The sequence below is a fragment of the Hyperoodon ampullatus genome (assembly GCF_949752795.1).
Source record: "Hyperoodon ampullatus genome assembly, chromosome: 19".
NCBI classification, from domain to species: Eukaryota; Metazoa; Chordata; class Mammalia; order Artiodactyla; family Ziphiidae; genus Hyperoodon; species Hyperoodon ampullatus.
Genome location: NC_136932.1, coordinates 28,563,255 through 28,581,265, shown reverse-complemented (window position 1 = coordinate 28,581,265; position 18,011 = coordinate 28,563,255). Strand labels below are relative to the sequence as shown.

General features: G+C 54.0%; 2 protein-coding genes and 1 pseudogene across 3 annotated transcripts in view; all 3 read right to left on the bottom strand.

The window, feature by feature from the left end:
* LOC307067909 (RAD52 motif-containing protein 1-like) overlaps nucleotides 1-18,011 on the bottom strand; it is a gene marked incomplete at both ends in the record, with an annotated part of 267,353 nt that overhangs the window by 175,300 nt on the left and 74,042 nt on the right. The gene's annotated exons all lie outside the window — the stretch shown is intronic.
* On the bottom strand, nucleotides 2-14,322 carry LOC307067413 (annotated as a pseudogene). Its single transcript has 13 exons — nucleotides 14,182-14,322; nucleotides 13,962-14,019; nucleotides 12,581-13,829; nucleotides 11,665-11,774; nucleotides 11,056-11,365; nucleotides 4,694-4,871; nucleotides 4,324-4,403; nucleotides 3,048-3,066; nucleotides 2,838-2,987; nucleotides 2,618-2,675; nucleotides 1,217-2,485; nucleotides 347-431; nucleotides 2-22 (listed from the first exon to the last, which is right to left on the bottom strand). The product of its transcript is annotated as an uncharacterized misc_RNA (transcript).
* LOC307068473 (acetylcholine receptor subunit beta-like) lies at nucleotides 15,634-17,446 on the bottom strand (the record flags this gene model as incomplete). Its single annotated transcript, XM_079726348.1, has 4 exons — nucleotides 15,634-15,747; nucleotides 16,053-16,215; nucleotides 16,555-16,736; nucleotides 17,231-17,446. 4 exons carry the CDS (start codon nucleotides 17,444-17,446, stop codon nucleotides 15,634-15,636), a joined length of 675 nt encoding a protein of 224 aa, XP_079582474.1.

Below are 18,011 nucleotides of genomic sequence, written 5' to 3'. Positions count from 1 at the left end.
CCTACACAGCTGGCTTGCTTGTCTGCAGGGAAAGGCGAGATGGGACAGGGCCTGGGTTCTTGAGGGGCTGAGAATCAAGGCAGGGATAGAAGAAAGGGGACAGGCCCACATCCCCTGAGCCCACACTGGCGCCCACTTACCTTTGGGGAAAATATGGTTGAAACCTGCCCGCAAGAATCTCTTCAGATGCATCCAGAGCTGAGGGAAGCAAGGGAGCGTGGAGTTTGGGATCAGGGTGAGCCCTGAAATCCAACCCTTGTTCGGCCACACTACAGCAGCCATCCCATCTCAGCCCCTTCTAGACCCCAGGACTCCCCCAACCACACTGCCCAGATCCTGCCCTCACCAGATTCACCACGTTCATCCACACATTGAGCAAGATGATGCTGACCAGGATCAGAAGAATTGAGTCTCCTAGGTCTTGGCATTTCCTGGGTGTGGTGCCAGAGCACGCCTCGGCTAGGTAATGGGTTTGCTCAGCCATGGCCGGGGGTCCCAGGACTGCCTGAGTCCGCTGGCCTCCATATATATAGACTGGGAGACAGACTGGGTCATAATGGGGCAGGTGGTGGCGTCACAGTGAGGGAGGGGGATGAAAAGGAGGGCCAGGCGTGGCATTCCATGGTTCCCCGGGTGAGGTAAGCTGAGCCTGGACAGCCAAACAGGGCCCGGAGGCTGGCACACCTCCCCTCGAGCTGTCAAACATTCGCTCACCGCCCACTGACTCACTTGTTCAAATGTCACGTTCCATCTCTTGGCCCCTCCTGAGACTAGAAAGACCTTGGCCTCAGAGCCCTGCGGAAGGCCTGGCTGGAGTCCAGAGCCTCAGCCTTCTTCATGCCCTTCACTGGCTGTGGAGCTGGACCTGCCCAGATGTGGAACCTCCCAGTTTGGAAGCAGCTTCTTGTATGAGGCTCTTTGGGGACAGGGACAGCTGAGACACAGAGGAGGTGCCAAGAGACCAGTGGTTTGGAGACTGCAGCTGCAGATCTACTTAGTGCATGGTATCAGACCAGGAGGGGCCTGCTGGCAGGACTGTGGCCACTAAACCAACGGGACTCTCAGGCCCAGAAGGGGACACTGGCTTCTTATTGCAGGAAGCCAAAGGCAGGGACTCAAGCTGGCAGAAGGAGTGGCGCTTCCAAGCCACAGACCGCCAATGTTTTCTGGACCATGGCACTCTTTATTCCTCTCTCCATGCCCTGCCGCTCCCCACCCGCCCCCATTAGCTGCTGGCCAGTTCATTTTCCCAGTCTGGCTTCCGTGCAGAGAGGGCCTCGAGGCCGAGGTGGAAGGTAGCAGCGAGTTGGCCCGCGCTTGGCTTCCTGCACTTGCCGCTTCAACTCCAGGCTGTCATACACCTGGTAGTTGGCATTTCCCCCTGGGTTCCGGCTGAGTGGCATGAAGGTGGGCGTGGGTGGAGGGCGTTCGGTAGCCTGGACGTCGGGCAGAGTCTGGGAGGGGTGGAGGAGCAGCGCTGAGCTGGGATCCGAGGCCCACTGGTAGAGGCCTCGGCCAGCACCGTGAGGGAGGCGGAGGCGGCCAGAGGGTGCCGCACAGGCAGCATCTCTGCCCATTCGGCCGCCCAGCGCCGCACCTCGTGGGGATCCCGGGAGTAGTTCAAGTGTCCCGTGGAGTGGTGCGGGCTGTGGTTGGGCTGGCTGTGAGCACAGCTGTGGAGGCTCCGTCCGTGGGCCGGTGGGGAGTTGCGCTGCCATGCTTCGGGCCTGTAGCTCTGAGGCACCAGAGCTGATGGAGGCTCAGAACCCTCCAGACCACGCCGCCGCTGATCCCAGGAGTCATACGGGAGATGGCCCCCTGAGGGGTAAGTTCTGTGACCCCAGGGACCCACGAGCTCTTAGGGGGCAGCCGTCGGGTAAGTGATGGAGACGAGGTCCACTGGTCAGCATCCACATTGCCCCAGATGCGGGATGGCGAGCAAGGGGCCCCGAAGGACTGCAGCCCTAGCTCAGACTTGGCCTCCACACGCTTGGACATGCGGTGCAGCTCGGGCGACAGGTAGAGACAGGCTGGTGGCTGGATGGCCAGGATCCCACCCTGTCGACCCCAGAGGCGCACGTTGGAGGGCAGACCCATCTGCCGGTAGAGCCCTCCCCAGCACCCCCACGGGTACTTGGGTTGTGGGAAGGAAAGTTGGTCCTCCTCCTCCAGGTAGGAGTCCGGGTCCTCCCAGTTAAAGGGGGGCATCGGAGGCAGCTGTGACATCCCGTGGAGGTGATGCGGCCTACGGAAGCCTGAGCAGCTGGAGGGGAATTTTCTAAATTCTTGGGCCTCCCCTGGTGGCTTCAGGGGTGGCGGCTGCAGCTGCGGCTACGGTTGCGGAGATGGTGGTAGGAGGACGAGGAGTAGCAAGTGGGCCGGGCCATTCTCACTTCCACAGGGTCCAGGGTGCAGTGGATGTGGATGTCTTGGGCTTTGGCTGGAGGATGTTTGGAGGAACTTTCACAAGCCTGTGAGATTTCATCTGTGGGAGGCGAGAGTCCGTGAGGGCAGGGCAACTGTCAGAAGATTTCAGGGTTGGGAACCTGGGAGCCTGGGTTTCTAGGGCCCTGGGACTGGCGAGGCGGGGTGCCCCCTAGCTGTCTTCTATAGTTACTTTTCTGAATAATACAATACATGGTCTTGTCTAAGGCATTCTGGAGCCCATGCCATATCTGGTGTGGGGTGAGGTGGGGTGGGTGAAAATGAAGGCCAGGCTCTCTACCCTCACCACCACTCCCAGCCAAGACCGTTCCTGCAGACGGAGGTGCAGGCTGCAGCTGGTTCCCACCCTCAGCCATCTTAACCCCTATTGGTGATCCCCAACCATCGCTGACCATAGTTGCCATGCTGATCCCAAAGCTGACAAGAATGACAAGGCCCAGCAACAGGATTAGGAAGTCCTCCGCACTCTGGGTACATTCTTGGTATTGATGGCAGCACCCCAGGTTGTCATACCAGAGCTGGTGTTCCATGGTGGGCGGGTCCTAGGGCCGCCTGAGCCGTGGGACGCCCCACCCCCCTCAACCCCACCGGCCCTGACCCACACTGCACTCATGCCAGGACCTGGGGACACCCACCAACAGGTGAGGGAGCATGGTCATAATGAGGCCCATTGCAGGGAGTCACAATGCGGAGTTGTCCAATCTTTCATCCACTCAGCTGGTCCTTTAGGTGGCCGTCTCTGCCCTCGGCTCCCACTACATGGAGCCTAGTCCCCAGAGTTCAGTCTGTCCTTCTGTCTCCATGGGGCCTTGCTTAACTTGATTTGCAAGCAGGGTTGCTACAGATGAGAGACAGTCTTCATAGTGACTGGATCATGCATATAGGATTTCCTCCATTTCATTGTTCAAGACATTAGGACCACTTACGTAGCCTGTTGGGCTTCTTAGAACTAGCCTGCAGTTCTTTAAAAGTTTCAAGAGAAGCCAGAAATCCAAATTGCTCTGTGAAATAGCCACATTTTAAAAGTAGCAAACCAATTCAACTTTTAAACTCTGCTGGCCAACAACATGGGCCACACAAAACACACCAGTTTGTAACCTCTGATGTATACTGTATAATGCTTTTGTTCTCATCTTCTCATATGATCCTCAGACTAGGCAGCAGATACTATTATTCGCTTCATTTTACAGATGGAGAAACTGAGGCACAGAGCAGTTTAGTAGCTTGTCCAAAGTTTGAGCATCACAGCTGGAACTTGAGGTTTTTACAGTGTGCTTTTTTATCCTCATTACAAATGCATCCTTTTAGAAAGAAACTTTTCTTATCCTAAAGATAATACATATTACAAAATACAATAAAGTACAGAAAGGTCAAAACAAAGAAAAAACGACCACTAGTCCCAACATGCCAACATAAGCACTATTACTTAGTGTATTTCTTTACAGAAAAAATAATTTCCCTATTCATTCAATCAGAGGTACCGGCTGTATAGGTTAGGATCTGTGCTAGGTGCTGGGGATATTACAGTGAACAGCCATAGTTCCTGCCCTCAGAAGGCTTACAATCTAGTTCTTGTTCTTTGTTCCATTCATTGCCAACCTAGATGTGAATATCCAACGGGGCTTCTTCAAGAAGCCAAAGAGTAAATAAGCGGATAGTGCATGTCAGGTGGGCCCAAGGCCCCCAGCTGCCCAGTCCCACTTGGGCTTCCTCCCTAGAAACGAAACGAGGAGAGGATTGGACTCCTAGTGAAGGAGTTAAGATGCAGAAAGGGATAGGACTTGAGAGTACTATCAAACTCTCAATTCAAGTGGCCGAGGACCTCGGTCTCGGCCCTCTCGTCCTCAAGGAAAGGGGTCGGGAGGGGGCAAGTGGTACGTGGCGTCCAGAAAGATGACGAGGGTCCACAGGAAGAGGCGGTCCACCACCATGGCCACAAACTGCCAGTCCTCCTTCAACTGGGGGTAGGAAGATTAAACTGTTCCTGGGCTCCAGACAACCAGGGAAGGCGGCCTCAAGGCCCTGTACCGCACCCAGGTCCTAATACCACAGCTTTGAGACAAGGGCGGGACCGCAGAATAGCAGAGAGCGAAACTGCGGGCGACGGATGTGAGTAAAGAACAAGTGGGAAGCCAGGGGGCGGGACCAAGTGAGGCAAACTTCCAATCAGAAAAAAAAATCGAGTTCTGGGGGCGGAGCCTAAGTTTGCCGGTGGAGCCAAGGCCACCCAGGCCTTGCCTTAGCCCACCCTCTTTGGAGTCACAGCTTCGTGGTCCTCCTGTTCCCGCAGCTGTTGAGCGGTGTAGCTGATTGAAGAAACGACCTCCCGTAGGTCGGGAGGCAGGCACACAGCCCGGCTTGGACCATCGATAAATGGCCGCAGGTCCGGGGCAGACAGTTCAGGCTGGAACGTGGAAGAGGCGAGTCTGTTTGGCCACGACCGGGGCACAAAGACGGCCTGCGTGGGTGCTCTAGGCCCCGCCCCAACTCCCTCCTCCAACGCCCATCCAGGTTTCCAAACGTGAGAGAGCCCTTCAGGTTCTCTTCAACAGCGGCGACCTCTCTAGCCTTCCGCAATTCCTCCTATTCCCTTACGCTTTAGTTTCCACCTCCCCGCACAGTGGGCAACAGAAGGGGTACTACAACTCCCATGATGCTCAACCACGACATCCTCTGAGAGCTTAGGACGCCTGCCTCCGCACAGTCTTCTGGGAACTGTAGTTCGCCCTCTCCCTTCTACGTGGGCCATGGGGAGTAGATACTACCTGTTGGGTTTGGGGAAGAGAAAATCATGTGGTGGCTTGCGGATGAAATATTCATCTGTTCCCCGACCCCAGCCACTTCCTGGAGAATCCCTGAGAGGTATAGGAGGTGGCTCCGGTATCTGGTCTCTCTCAGGTTTGGGTCTCTTCAGACCCAGATACGGAGGGAGTTTGTGGATAAAGATCTGCAGAGTAGAAGAAGAGGCGTGTTGGAGGGGGCTCTTATGCTTTCAGACCAGAAGGGAAGCCGCCAACCACCCCCACGGCACGTGCCCATTCCTGCGCATGCGTGTATGCATCCCACAGATGAAATGCAACTACACAGCCCAAGAGTCCTTAAGGGGGTTAGGAGGCATCCTGACTGGAAAGAAAAGTTCTGAGGGCTTCCACCCTGATAGTACCTAACCCTGAGAATGCTTCCTTGGGACCCACGATGGGCAGTATTGATGAAGAGAGTCTGGGATCTACGCAATGTTAATGATGGGAAGATAAAATTAATTGGGCAACATTTCAACACCCAAAGACCTTGGCACTTTGACACTCTACCAGGAGTTGTAGTTCTCCCTCAGGTCTGTGAAAGGGAAGGTTGAAAGTTGGTGGGAGTGAGGAGCGATACCTGGACAAAAAGCCAAATACTGGGATTGAGAGTTAACACAGGTTGGAGAGGAGATCTTCTTACCTGACGGACCCAAAGGGGCATTTGGTGGGTGTGGGGTGAGCGATGGTGCAGGTTGAGGACTACGATGTTAAGGATGACTGAGAAGGTGACGAGGACCATGGTAAACATGAGGTATTTGATAATGACGGGGACAGACAGGGAGGTCTCAGGCACTTTGTCTGCCAGCAGCAGCAGGAACACAGTAAGGGTCAGCAGGGCAAAGATCGAGAGCCCCATCTGCTCTACTTGGGGGACAGAGGGGAAGGCGGAAGGATTAGGCTTTGCCAGAAAGCAATCTCCCTGGCATAATCAGTGACCGTGTTTCCAGCCCACTCAAGGACAGGCTTTTGGAAGGGCCAACTGCATGCAAATAACTCCTACATTTATACCTCCAACCTGGACTGATTCCCCTAAATTCCACACTTGTATCCACCTGCCTACTTAACCTCTCCATTTGGGTGTCCAATAGACATCTCGAACTTAACATGTCCAAAACTTAATTCCCTCACCACCGACTCCCCACACAGTCTTCCTCAGGTCATAAATGACAACTCGATCTTTCCTGTGGCTCAGGCCAAATCCCTTGGAGTCATTCTCAGCTCTCCTCTCTCTCATCCCATATCCAATCCATACCAAACCCTATTGGCTCTACCTTCAACATATATCCTGAAACTGATGACCTATCCCATCTACCACTACCATCCTGGTACAAGCCACCATTACCTCAGATCTGAGTTATTACAAAGGCCTCCTCTTTGCTTCATCCTTTGCCCCCCCTGCTGACTGTTCTCAACAGAGCAGCCACATTGATCCCATTAAAATGTAAATCAGATCAAGAGCCCCAAACACAGCCCAGAATGGGGGAGGCAAGTTTGCATACATCTGGTCGTGACCCAAGAGACCAGATGAGGAAAACTGAAGCCTGGGCTCTTTCTCACAGGCTGGGGAAGTCAGGCATTGGGTGCCCATCCCTACATCTTACCTCCTCCCCAGAGGGTGGCTTCTGAGCCACCCTAAAAAGAACTAAGTTCTCTGCGCTCTGGGGGAGCTTTAAGATGCTGGGGGTGGGTGACAGGGAAAGGAAAATTGCTCTAAGCTCTAAAGCACTGCTCTCCAATAGCATTTTTCATGATGATGGAAATGTTCTAAATCTGTGCCATCCAATGCGGTAGCCACTAGCTCCATGTGGCTACTGAGCACTTAGAAGATCATGGCACTGAGGAAGAGAATTTCTTTTTTTTTTTCTGGCCAAGCCATGAAGCTTGCGGGGTCTGAATTCCCTGACCAGGGATTGAACCACCGCCACATCAGTGAAAGCGCCACGTCCCAACAACTGGACTGCCAGGGAACAGAATTGGATGTCAGGGAAATTCTGTTCCCTGAGGAAGAGAAGTTTTAGCTTTTTAACTTAATTTTTAATAGAATTAATTTTCCTTAATTTTAAGTAATTTACATTCTAATAGGCCTTTGGCTAGTGGCTACTGTAATTGACAGTGCAGCTCTAGGGCCTTGGGGATAACGGATTTAGCTAGAGAGCGATGGAGGGAAAGCAGGGATAGTTTCAGTCCTCATCAGGCCCTGTGGGATGGGGCTGGGTTGGATGTCCTCCAAAGTCCACAGAACACTTCTCTTGTCTCTTTATTCCTCATGCTTACCTGTCCCCTCTTTTTCTATGTTTCTCACCACACACTGATATCCCCACTCCTTGATGGTCTCCGGTGAGTTGTTGGATGTTGGAAGCCATCCTGGAGCCATTGCACCATGACAAAGTCATGAAGCAACGGAAGGCGAAACTGCAAGGCAGCGCCGTGCCAGGAAGGTGGACTACAGCTCTGTTGTTATGTTTTATGATAATAAATTTAAATATAGGGGCAATTTTGGGGGGATGTTGCTCCACGTGAAAGAAAAATTCCTCTAGGACTCCCCCTCCTGAAACTACCACAGAATGGGAAGTACCCACTAAAGACCCGGGGAAATGGGTAAAGAATTAAGAGCCTGGAACTAAAGGGATATTTTTATGAAAATCACCCTCTAGTATGGAGTTATGGCCATGGGCTGGAGTTCCTGATGACATAGGAAATTTATGGTTCTATTATAAAGGAAGATTAATTATAGAAAAGCAAATGCCTAGAGCAGAATTAGTTGCTAGGATAGGGAGAAAGCACTGTCTCAGTTGAAGGAAACAACGAGAAAGGGCATGCAGGGTACATTGTAAATATTTTCGTGGAACCATTGTAAAAGGTTGCCCATGCAAGAAGAGAAATAGGAACAAGTAGCTTCAACTTTTACAATTAAAATAATCATATAACTGCTTGGCTTGGTTACTAAGAAATAACCTGTGATTAATGGGAACTTGGGAAATATTTTAATAGGACATCTAGAAACTAGGGCATATTTAAAAAAAAAATCTTTAGAGAACATTTTGAGGTTTGATTGTGCTAAGATTGTTTGGTCACATACCTGGTAATGTAATCAACTACAATATATAAACCTGTGATTGTAAACAATAAAGAAGAGAGAGAAACATGCAATGCTGATACTTTAAGAAGTGTAATAGATTTATTTCCTTCGCCGACGCTATCTATCCCTCGGGTATCCCTTGACTCGCTGGAGCTGGACTCCGGCAGTTGGATGTCGCCCTATGAAGGCGCCTGGGAGACAGAGCTTCGCACTTGTCCCTGTCTGCTGTCTCTGGCGGGCGTCAAAGACCAAACGCCCTAGAGAGAGCTTCACACTTGTCCCTGTCTGCTGTCTCTGGCGGGCGTCAAAGACCACATGCCCTAGAGAGAGCTTCGCACTTGTCCCTGTCTGCTGTCTCTGGCGGGCGTCAAAGACCACACGCCCTAGAGAGAGCTTCGCACTTGTCCCTGTCTGCTGTCTCTGGCGGGCATCAAAGACCACACGCCCTAGAGAGAGCTTCGCACTTGTCCCTGTCTGCTGTCTCTGGCGGGCGTCAAAGACCACACGCCCTAGCCAGGTGCCTGCTGGTTTTGGGAGGTGTAGACATCTGGCCATAGTTCTGGCAGGCTGGGGGAACGGTATCGGGTGGTACACCCAGGCTTGGCTGCCTGTTCGCTGCGAGGAGGTTAGCAGGTCATTGTAGGGCCCCTGAGCCTTGGCAGAGCAGGAGTTGTGACTGGCTGGGACAGAAGTCCATGGTATGTGCTGCCCTGCATCCTCCTTTCGAGGAACTGTCTCAGATATAAATGAATTTTGGGTCTGACGTGGGCCCCAAACTTGGACAGAGTCAGTTCCTAGAGGGTTCTTGTGGAGGCCTGAGTTGTTATGGAGGCCTCGTCTCTTGGATAAGCCAGAGTCTTGAGTAAGGGCTGGACTCTTATGGGGGCCAGGATCTCGATTAATTCCTGAGTCTTTGTGGAAGTTAGGGTCATGGGTATGTTCTGAGCTCCTGTAAATTCCAGCATCTTGGGTAAGTCCAGGATTCGTATGGAGGTCAGAATCTTGAGTAAGGCCTTGGCTCCTGCAGACTCCAGAATCTTGGGTCAGGCCTGGATTCTTGTAGTCTCCGGAGTCTCGGGTAAGGCTTGAGCCCTTATGGAGGCGAGCGGTTTGCACAAGACCTGGGCTCTTATGGAGATCAGACTCCTGGCAAAGGACTGAGCTCTTGTTGACTGCAGAGTCTTGGGCATGGCATGGACTCTTCTGTGGCCAAGAATCTTGGGTAATGACTGGATTCTTCTGAAGGTCAGAGTCTTGGGAAAGGCTTGGATTCTTGCAGAGGTAAGGGTCTGCGGTAAGGCCTCGAAGTTCGTGGAGGCCTGGATCTTGAGCAAGGCCTGGGTTCTTGGGGAGGCCTGTGTCTCCGGTAAGGCCTGGGGTCCTTTGGAGGACAGAGCATTGGTTGAGACCTAGACTCTCATGAAGTTCTGGGGGTTGGGGCTGGTTTGGGGTTTGGGAAGTGGTGGATAACTGGGGAGGGATGGGGCCCTGGGGAGAGAGGACAGACTGAGGAGACTTGGAGGTTGGGGGAAAGGTGGGGGTTTGTATTAAGGTGGAGGGCTTCTGGTGGTTGCTGTGTTGATGAAGGACAAAGGATCTGGGAAAACAAGAGGCAGAGAAAGAGTGCATGGTGGAGGCATGGTGCATGGTGAGCTCTGGGCACTGGTCGGAGAACGGAAGCAAGGTTGAGAAGGTGCAGCATCCTTGGAGTACACCTGGAATTTGGGGTAGACTGGAGTCTGGGGATCCGTGTTTCTCTTCTCAGACTGGCAAGGATGGGAGCTACGGTGAGCGAAGGTCTTGGACTGTACAAATTTGTCTTTGGCATCATTTGGGATCTTCCATTCCATATTCCCCAACTCCACGTAACCCAGTATGGACCCTGTGGAGGGCTTGGCACTGTCCCCACTACATTGCTTCAGTGTTTGCTCAGCTGTACCAGAGCTCACCAGACCATGCCCCTCTTGGGGCCTGGAGAGGGTACCCAAGTCATTTCTGGAGTACCCAGAGTTCTGAGGGGGACACACATGGAATAAGTTCTGCTTCATGCTGCGGGCATAGTAGACCACATGGCCAGAGGAGAGGCCTTGGTCGAAGGTAGACAAGGTAGAGAGAATAGAATCTAGGATGGGGGTACGGGTGGTGGAAGGGACTGGAGTGGTCGTCAGGGCCATGACCAGTGCTGGGACAGAGGTTGTGGCAGAGATCGGGACAGGGGCTGGTGTAGGGGCTAGGGCAGGAGTAGTAGCAGGGGCAGAAGTTGGGGGAGGGACCAGAGTGTTGGCATGGGTATAGGTCAGATGAGCATGGGTCAGGGTGCAGAGAGAAGTGTGGCCCAGGAATTGGGCTGAGGCATGTGAGGGGGCCTGGGCTTGGGCCTGGGCTGGGGTATGGGCTGAGGTATGCTCCGGGCCATGGACCTGGGCAGGGCTGTGCTCAGGGTTGAGGGCTGGTGAGGGGGTCTGGGCCTGGGGGGTAGTGTGCTCAGGGAGGTGGAATGTGGAGCAAGTCTGGGCCTGAGGTGGGGCGTGCACAGAGGGGTGCTTGTAGGAGAAGGTCTGGGCCTTGGCAGGAGAATGTGCAGGGAGCTGAACTGGGGGGCAGGTCTGGGCCCGGGCTGGGGCCTGGGCTGAGTCATAGTCTGGGGTCTTAGTCTTGCTCTCTTGGGGCAGGCAGAGTGGAACCACGTCCACCTTGCTTCTCCTGCGGAGCTTGGAAGATGTCTCTCACCTGGAGTTAAAGGTGGCTTGGGACTTTAAGGCTGTGAACGGAGGGGCCTCACCAGCTCCCACTACCCCCTCCTTCCACAGTCCCCGTGGAGCCTCCGTGGAAGCCCGAGCCCGTCCACACTGAGGCGGCGTCCAGCAGCACTTAGAAGCCGTCTCATCATCTGTTTCTGGTATCCGGGATTCAAGGTGGTTTGGGTGCCTGTGCAGGAAGCTCGGGCGATGGCGGAAGCGGGGAGAAACTCTTGAACGCAGCTTCTTGGGATCCACGGAGCAGCGCATGCGATGGCTGCCTACACAGCTGGCTTGCTTGTCTGCAGGGAAAGGCGAGATGGGACAGGGCCTGGGTTCTTGAGGGGCTGAGAATCGAGGCAGGGATAGAAGAAAGGGGACAGGCCCACATCCCCTGAGCCCACACTGGCGCCCACTTACCTTTGGGGAAAATATGGTTGAAACCTGCCCGCAAGAATCTCTTCAGATGCATCCAGAGCTGAGGGAAGCAAGGGAGCATGGAGTTTGGGATCAGGGTGAGCCCTGAAATCCAACCCTTTTTCGGCCACACTACAGCAGCCATCCCATCTCAGCCCCTTCTAGACCCCAGGACTCCCCCAACCACACTGCCCAGATCCTGCCCTCACCAGATTCACCACGTTCATCCACACATTGAGCAAGATGATGCTGACCAGGATCAGAAGAATTGAGTCTCCTAGGTCTTGGCATTTCCTGGGTGTGGTGCCAGAGCACGCCTCGGCTAGGTAATGGGTTTGCTCAGCCATGGCCGGGGGTCCCAGGACTGCCTGAGTCCGCTGGCCTCCATATATATAGACTGGGAGACAGACTGGGTCATAATGGGGCAGGTGGTGGCGTCACAGTGAGGGAGGGGGATGAAAAGGAGGGCCAGGCGTGGCATTCCATGGTTCCCCGGGTGAGGTAAGCTGAGCCTGGACAGCCAAACAGGGCCCGGAGGCCGGCACACCTCCCCTCGAGCTGTCAAACATTCGCTCACCGCCCACTGACTCACTTGTTCAAATGTCACGTTCCATCTCTTGGCCCCTCCTGAGACTAGAAAGACCTTGGCCTCAGAGCCCTGCGGAAGGCCTGGCTGGAGTCCAGAGCCTCAGCCTTCTTCATGCCCTTCACTGGCTGTGGAGCTGGACCTGCCCAGATGTGGAACCTCCCAGTTTGGAAGCAGCTTCTTGTATGAGGCTCTTTGGGGACAGGGACAGCTGAGACACAGAGGAGGTGCCAAGAGACCAGTGGTTTGGAGACTGCAGCTGCAGATCTACTTAGTGCATGGTATCAGACCAGGAGGGGCCTGCTGGCAGGACTGTGGCCACTAAACCAACGGGACCCTCAGGCCCAGGAGGGGACACTGGCTTCTTATTGCAGGAAGCCAAAGGCAGGGACCCAAGCTGGCAGAAGGAGTGGCGCTTCCAAGCCACAGACCGCCAATGTTTTCTGGACCATGGCGCTCTTTATTCCTCTCTCCATGCCCTGCCGCTCCCCACCCGCCCCCATTAGCTGCTGGCCAGTTCATTTTCCCAGTCTGGCTTCCGTGCAGAGAGGGCCTCGAGGCCGAGGTGGAAGGTAGCAGCGAGTTGGCCCGCACTTGGCTTCCTGCACTTGCCGCTTCAACTCCAGGCTGTCATACACCTGGTAGTTGGCATTTCCCCCTGGGTTCCGGCTGAGTGGCATGAAGGTGGGCGTGGGTGGAGGGCGTTCAGTAGCCTGGACGTCGGGCAGAGTCTGGGAGGGGTGGAGGAGCAGCGCTGAGCTGGGATCCGAGGCCCACTGGTAGAGGCCTCGGCCAGCACCGTGAGGGAGGCGGAGGTGGCCAGAGGGTGCCGCACAGGCAGCATCTCTGCCCATTCGGCCGCCCAGCGCCGCACCTCGTGGGGATCCCGGGAGTAGTTCAAGTGTCCCGTGGAGTGGTGCGGGCTGTGGTTGGGCTGGCTGTGAGCACAGCTGTGGAGGCTCCGTCCGTGGGCCGGTGGGGAGTTGCGCTGCCATGCTTCGGGCCGGTAGCCCTGAGGCACCAGAGCTGATGGAGGCTCAGAGCCCTCCAGACCACGCCGCCGCTGATCCCAGGAGTCATACGGGAGATGGCCCCCTGAGGGGTAAGTTCTGTGTCCCCCAGGGACCCATGAGCTCTTAGGGGGCAGCCGTCGGGTAAGTGATGGAGACGAGGTCCACTGGTCAGCATCCACATTGCCCCAGATGCGGGATGGCGAGCAAGGGGCCCCGAAGGACTGCAGCCCTAGCTCAGACTTGGCCTCCACACGCTTGGACATGCGGTGCAGCTCGGGCAACAGGTAGAGACAGGCTGGTGGCTGGATGGCCAGGATCCCACCCTGTCGACCCCAGAGGCCCACGTTGGAGGGCAGACCCATCTGCCGGTAGAGCCCTCCCCAGCACCCCCACGGGTACTTGGGTTGTGGGAAGGAAAGTTGGTCCTCCTCCTCCAGGTAGGAGTCCGGGTCCTCCCAGTTAAAGGGGGGCATCGGAGGCAGCTGTGACATCCCGTGGAGGCGATGCGGCCTACGGAAGCCTGAGCAGCTGGAGGGGAATTTTCTAAATTCTTGGGCCTCCCCTGGTGGCTTCAGGGGTGGCGGCTGCAGCTGCGGCTACGGTTGCGGAGATGGTGGTAGGAGGACGAGGAGTAGCAAGTGGGCCGGGCCATTCTCACTTCCACAGGGTCCAGGGTGCAGTGGATGTGGATGTCTTGGGCTTTGGCTGGAGGATGTTTGGAGGAACTTTCACAAGCCTGTGAGATTTCATCTGTGGGAGGCGAGAGTCCGTGAGGGCAGGGCAACTGTCAGAAGATTTCAGGGTTGGGAACCTGGGAGCCTGGGTTTCTAGGGCCCTGGGACTGGCGAGGCGGGGTGCCCCCTAGCTGTCTTCTATAGTTACTTTTCTGAATAATACAATACATGGTCTTGTCTAAGGCATTCTGGAGCCCATGCCATATCTGGTGTGGGGTGAGGTGGGGTGGGTGAAAATGAAGGCCAGGCTCTCTACCCTCACCACCACTCCCAGCCAAGACCGTTCCTGCAGACGGAGGTGCAGGCTGCAGCTGGTTCCCACCCTCAGCCATCTTAACCCCTATTGGTGATCCCCAACCATCGCTGACCATAGTTGCCATGCTGATCCCAAAGCTGACAAGAATGACAAGGCCCAGCAACAGGATTAGGAAGTCCTCCGCACTCTGGGTACTTTCTTGGTATTGATGGCAGCACCCCAGGTTGTCATACCAGAGCTGGTGTTCCATGGTGGGCGGGTCCTAGGGCCGCCTGAGCCGTGGGACGCCCCACCCCCCTCAACCCCACCGGCCCTGACCCACACTGCACTCATGCCAGGACCTGGGGACACCCACCAACAGGTGAGGGAGCATGGTCATAATGAGGCCCATTGCAGGGAGTCACAATGCGGAGTTGTCCAATCTTTCATCCACTCAGCTGGTCCTTTAGGTGGCCGTCTCTGCCCTCGGCTCCCACTACATGGAGCCTAGTCCCCAGAGTTCAGTCTGTCCTTCTGTCTCCATGGGGCCTTGCTTAACTTGATTTGCAAGCAGGGTTGCTACAGATGAGAGACAGTCTTCATAGTGACTGGATCATGCATATAGGATTTCCTCCATTTCATTGTTCAAGACATTAGGACCACTTACGTAGCCTGTTGGGCTTCTTAGAACTAGCCTGCAGTTCTTTAAAAGTTTCAAGAGAAGCCAGAAATCCAAATTGCTCTGTGAAATAGCCACATTTTAAAAGTAGCAAACCAATTCAACTTTTAAACTCTGCTGGCCAACAACATGGGCCACACAAAACACACCAGTTTGTAACCTCTGATGTATACTGTATAATGCTTTTGTTCTCATCTTCTCATATGATCCTCAGACTAGGCAGCAGATACTATTATTCGCTTCATTTTACAGATGGAGAAACTGAGGCACAGAGCAGTTTAGTAGCTTGTCCAAAGTTTGAGCATCACAGCTGGAACTTGAGGTTTTTACAGTGTGCTTTTTTATCCTCATTACAAATGCATCCTTTTAGAAAGAACCTTTTCTTATCCTAAAGATAATACATATTACAAAATACAATAAAGTACAGAAAGGTCAAAACAAAGAAAAAACGACCACTAGTCCCAACATGCCAACATAAGCACTATTACTTAGTGTATTTCTTTACAGAAAAAATAATTTCCCTATTCATTCAATCAGAGGTACCGGCTGTATAGGTTAGGATCTGTGCTAGGTGCTGGGGATATTACAGTGAACAGCCATAGTTCCTGCCCTCAGAAGGCTTACAATCTAGTTCTTGTTCTTTGTTCCATTCATTGCCAACCTAGATGTGAATATCCAACGGGGCTTCTTCAAGAAGCCAAAGAGTAAATAAGCGGATAGTGCATGTCAGGTGGGCCCAAGGCCCCCAGCTGCCCAGTCCCACTTGGGCTTCCTCCCTAGAAACGAAACGAGGAGAGGATTGGACTCCTAGTGAAGGAGTTAAGATGCAGAAAGGGATAGGACTTGAGAGTACTATCAAACTCTCAATTCAAGTGGCCGAGGACCTCGGTCTCGGCCCTCTCGTCCTCAAGGAAAGGGGTCGGGAGGGGGCAAGTGGTACGTGGCGTCCAGAAAGATGACGAGGGTCCACAGGAAGAGGCGGTCCACCACCATGGCCACAAACTGCCAGTCCTCCTTCAACTGGGGGTAGGAAGATTAAACTGTTCCTGGGCTCCAGACAACCAGGGAAGGCGGCCTCAAGGCCCTGTACCGCACCCAGGTCCTAATACCACAGCTTTGAGACAAGGGCGGGACCGCAGAATAGCAGAGAGCGAAACTGCGGGCGACGGATGTGAGTAAAGAACAAGTGGGAAGCCAGGGGGCGGGACCAAGTGAGGCAAACTTCCAATCAGAAAAAAAAATCGAGTTCTGGGGGCGGAGCCTAAGTTTGCCGGTGGAGCCAAGGCCACCCAGGCCTTGCCTTAGCCCACCCTCTTTGGAGTCACAGCTTCGTGGTCCTCCTGTTCCCGCAGCTGTTGAGCGGTGTAGCTGATTGAAGAAACGACCTCCCGTAGGTCGGGAGGCAGGCACACAGCCCGGCTTGGACCATCGATAAATGGCCGCAGGTCCGGGGCAGACAGTTCAGGCTGGAACGTGGAAGAGGCGAGTCTGTTTGGCCACGACCGGGGCACAAAGACGGCCTGCGTGGGTGCTCTAGGCCCCGCCCCAACTCCCTCCTCCAACGCCCATCCAGGTTTCCAAACGTGAGAGAGCCCTTCAGGTTCTCTTCAACAGCGGCGACCTCTCTAGCCTTCCGCAATTCCTCCTATTCCCTTACGCTTTAGTTTCCACCTCCCCGCACAGTGGGCAACAGAAGGGGTACTACAACTCCCATGATGCTCAACCACGACATCCTCTGAGAGCTTAGGACGCCTGCCTCCGCACAGTCTTCTGGGAACTGTAGTTCGCCCTCTCCCTTCTACGTGGGCCATGGGGAGTAGATACTACCTGTTGGGTTTGGGGAAGAGAAAATCATGTGGTGGCTTGCGGATGAAATATTCATCTGTTCCCCGACCCCAGCCACTTCCTGGAGAATCCCTGAGAGGTATAGGAGGTGGCTCCGGTATCTGGTCTCTCTCAGGTTTGGGTCTCTTCAGACCCAGATACGGAGGGAGTTTGTGGATAAAGATCTGCAGAGTAGAAGAAGAGGCGTGTTGGAGGGGGCTCTTATGCTTTCAGACCAGAAGGGAAGCCGCCAACCACCCCCACGGCACGTGCCCATTCCTGCGCATGCGTGTATGCATCCCACAGATGAAATGCAACTACACAGCCCAAGAGTCCTTAAGGGGGTTAGGAGGCATCCTGACTGGAAAGAAAAGTTCTGAGGGCTTCCACCCTGATAGTACCTAACCCTGAGAATGCTTCCTTGGGACCCACGATGGGCAGTATTGATGAAGAGAGTCTGGGATCTATGCAATGTTAATGATGGGAAGATAAAATTAATTGGGCAACATTTCAACACCCAAAGACCTTGGCACTTTGACACTCTACCAGGAGTTGTAGTTCTCCCTCAGGTCTGTGAAAGGGAAGGTTGAAAGTTGGTGGGAGTGAGGAGCGATACCTGGACAAAAAGCCAAATACTGGGATTGAGAGTTAACACAGGTTGGAGAGGAGATCTTCTTACCTGACGGACCCAAAGGGGCATTTGGTGGGTGTGGGGTGAGCGATGGTGCAGGTTGAGGACTACGATGTTAAGGATGACTGAGAAGGTGACGAGGACCATGGTAAACATGAGGTATTTGATAATGACGGGGACAGACAGGGAGGTCTCAGGCACTTTGTCTGCCAGCAGCAGCAGGAACACAGTAAGGGTCAGCAGGGCAAAGATCGAGAGCCCCATCTGCTCTACTTGGGGGACAGAGGGGAAGGCGGAAGGATTAGGCTTTGCCAGAAAGCAATCTCCCTGGCATAATCAGTGACCGTGTTTCCAGCCCACTCAAGGACAGGCTTTTGGAAGGGCCAACTGCATGCAAATAACTCCTACATTTATACCTCCAACCTGGACTGATTCCCCTAAATTCCACACTTGTATCCACCTGCCTACTTAACCTCTCCATTTGGGTGTCCAATAGACATCTCGAACTTAACATGTCCAAAACTTAATTCCCTCACCACCGACTCCCCACACAGTCTTCCTCAGGTCATAAATGACAACTCGATCTTTCCTGTGGCTCAGGCCAAATCCCTTGGAGTCATTCTCAGCTCTCCTCTCTCTCATCCCATATCCAATCCATACCAAACCCTATTGGCTCTACCTTCAACATATATCCTGAAACTGATGACCTATCCCATCTACCACTACCATCCTGGTACAAGCCACCATTACCTCAGATCTGAGTTATTACAAAGGCCTCCTCTTTGCTTCATCCTTTGCCCCCCCTGCTGACTGTTCTCAACAGAGCAGC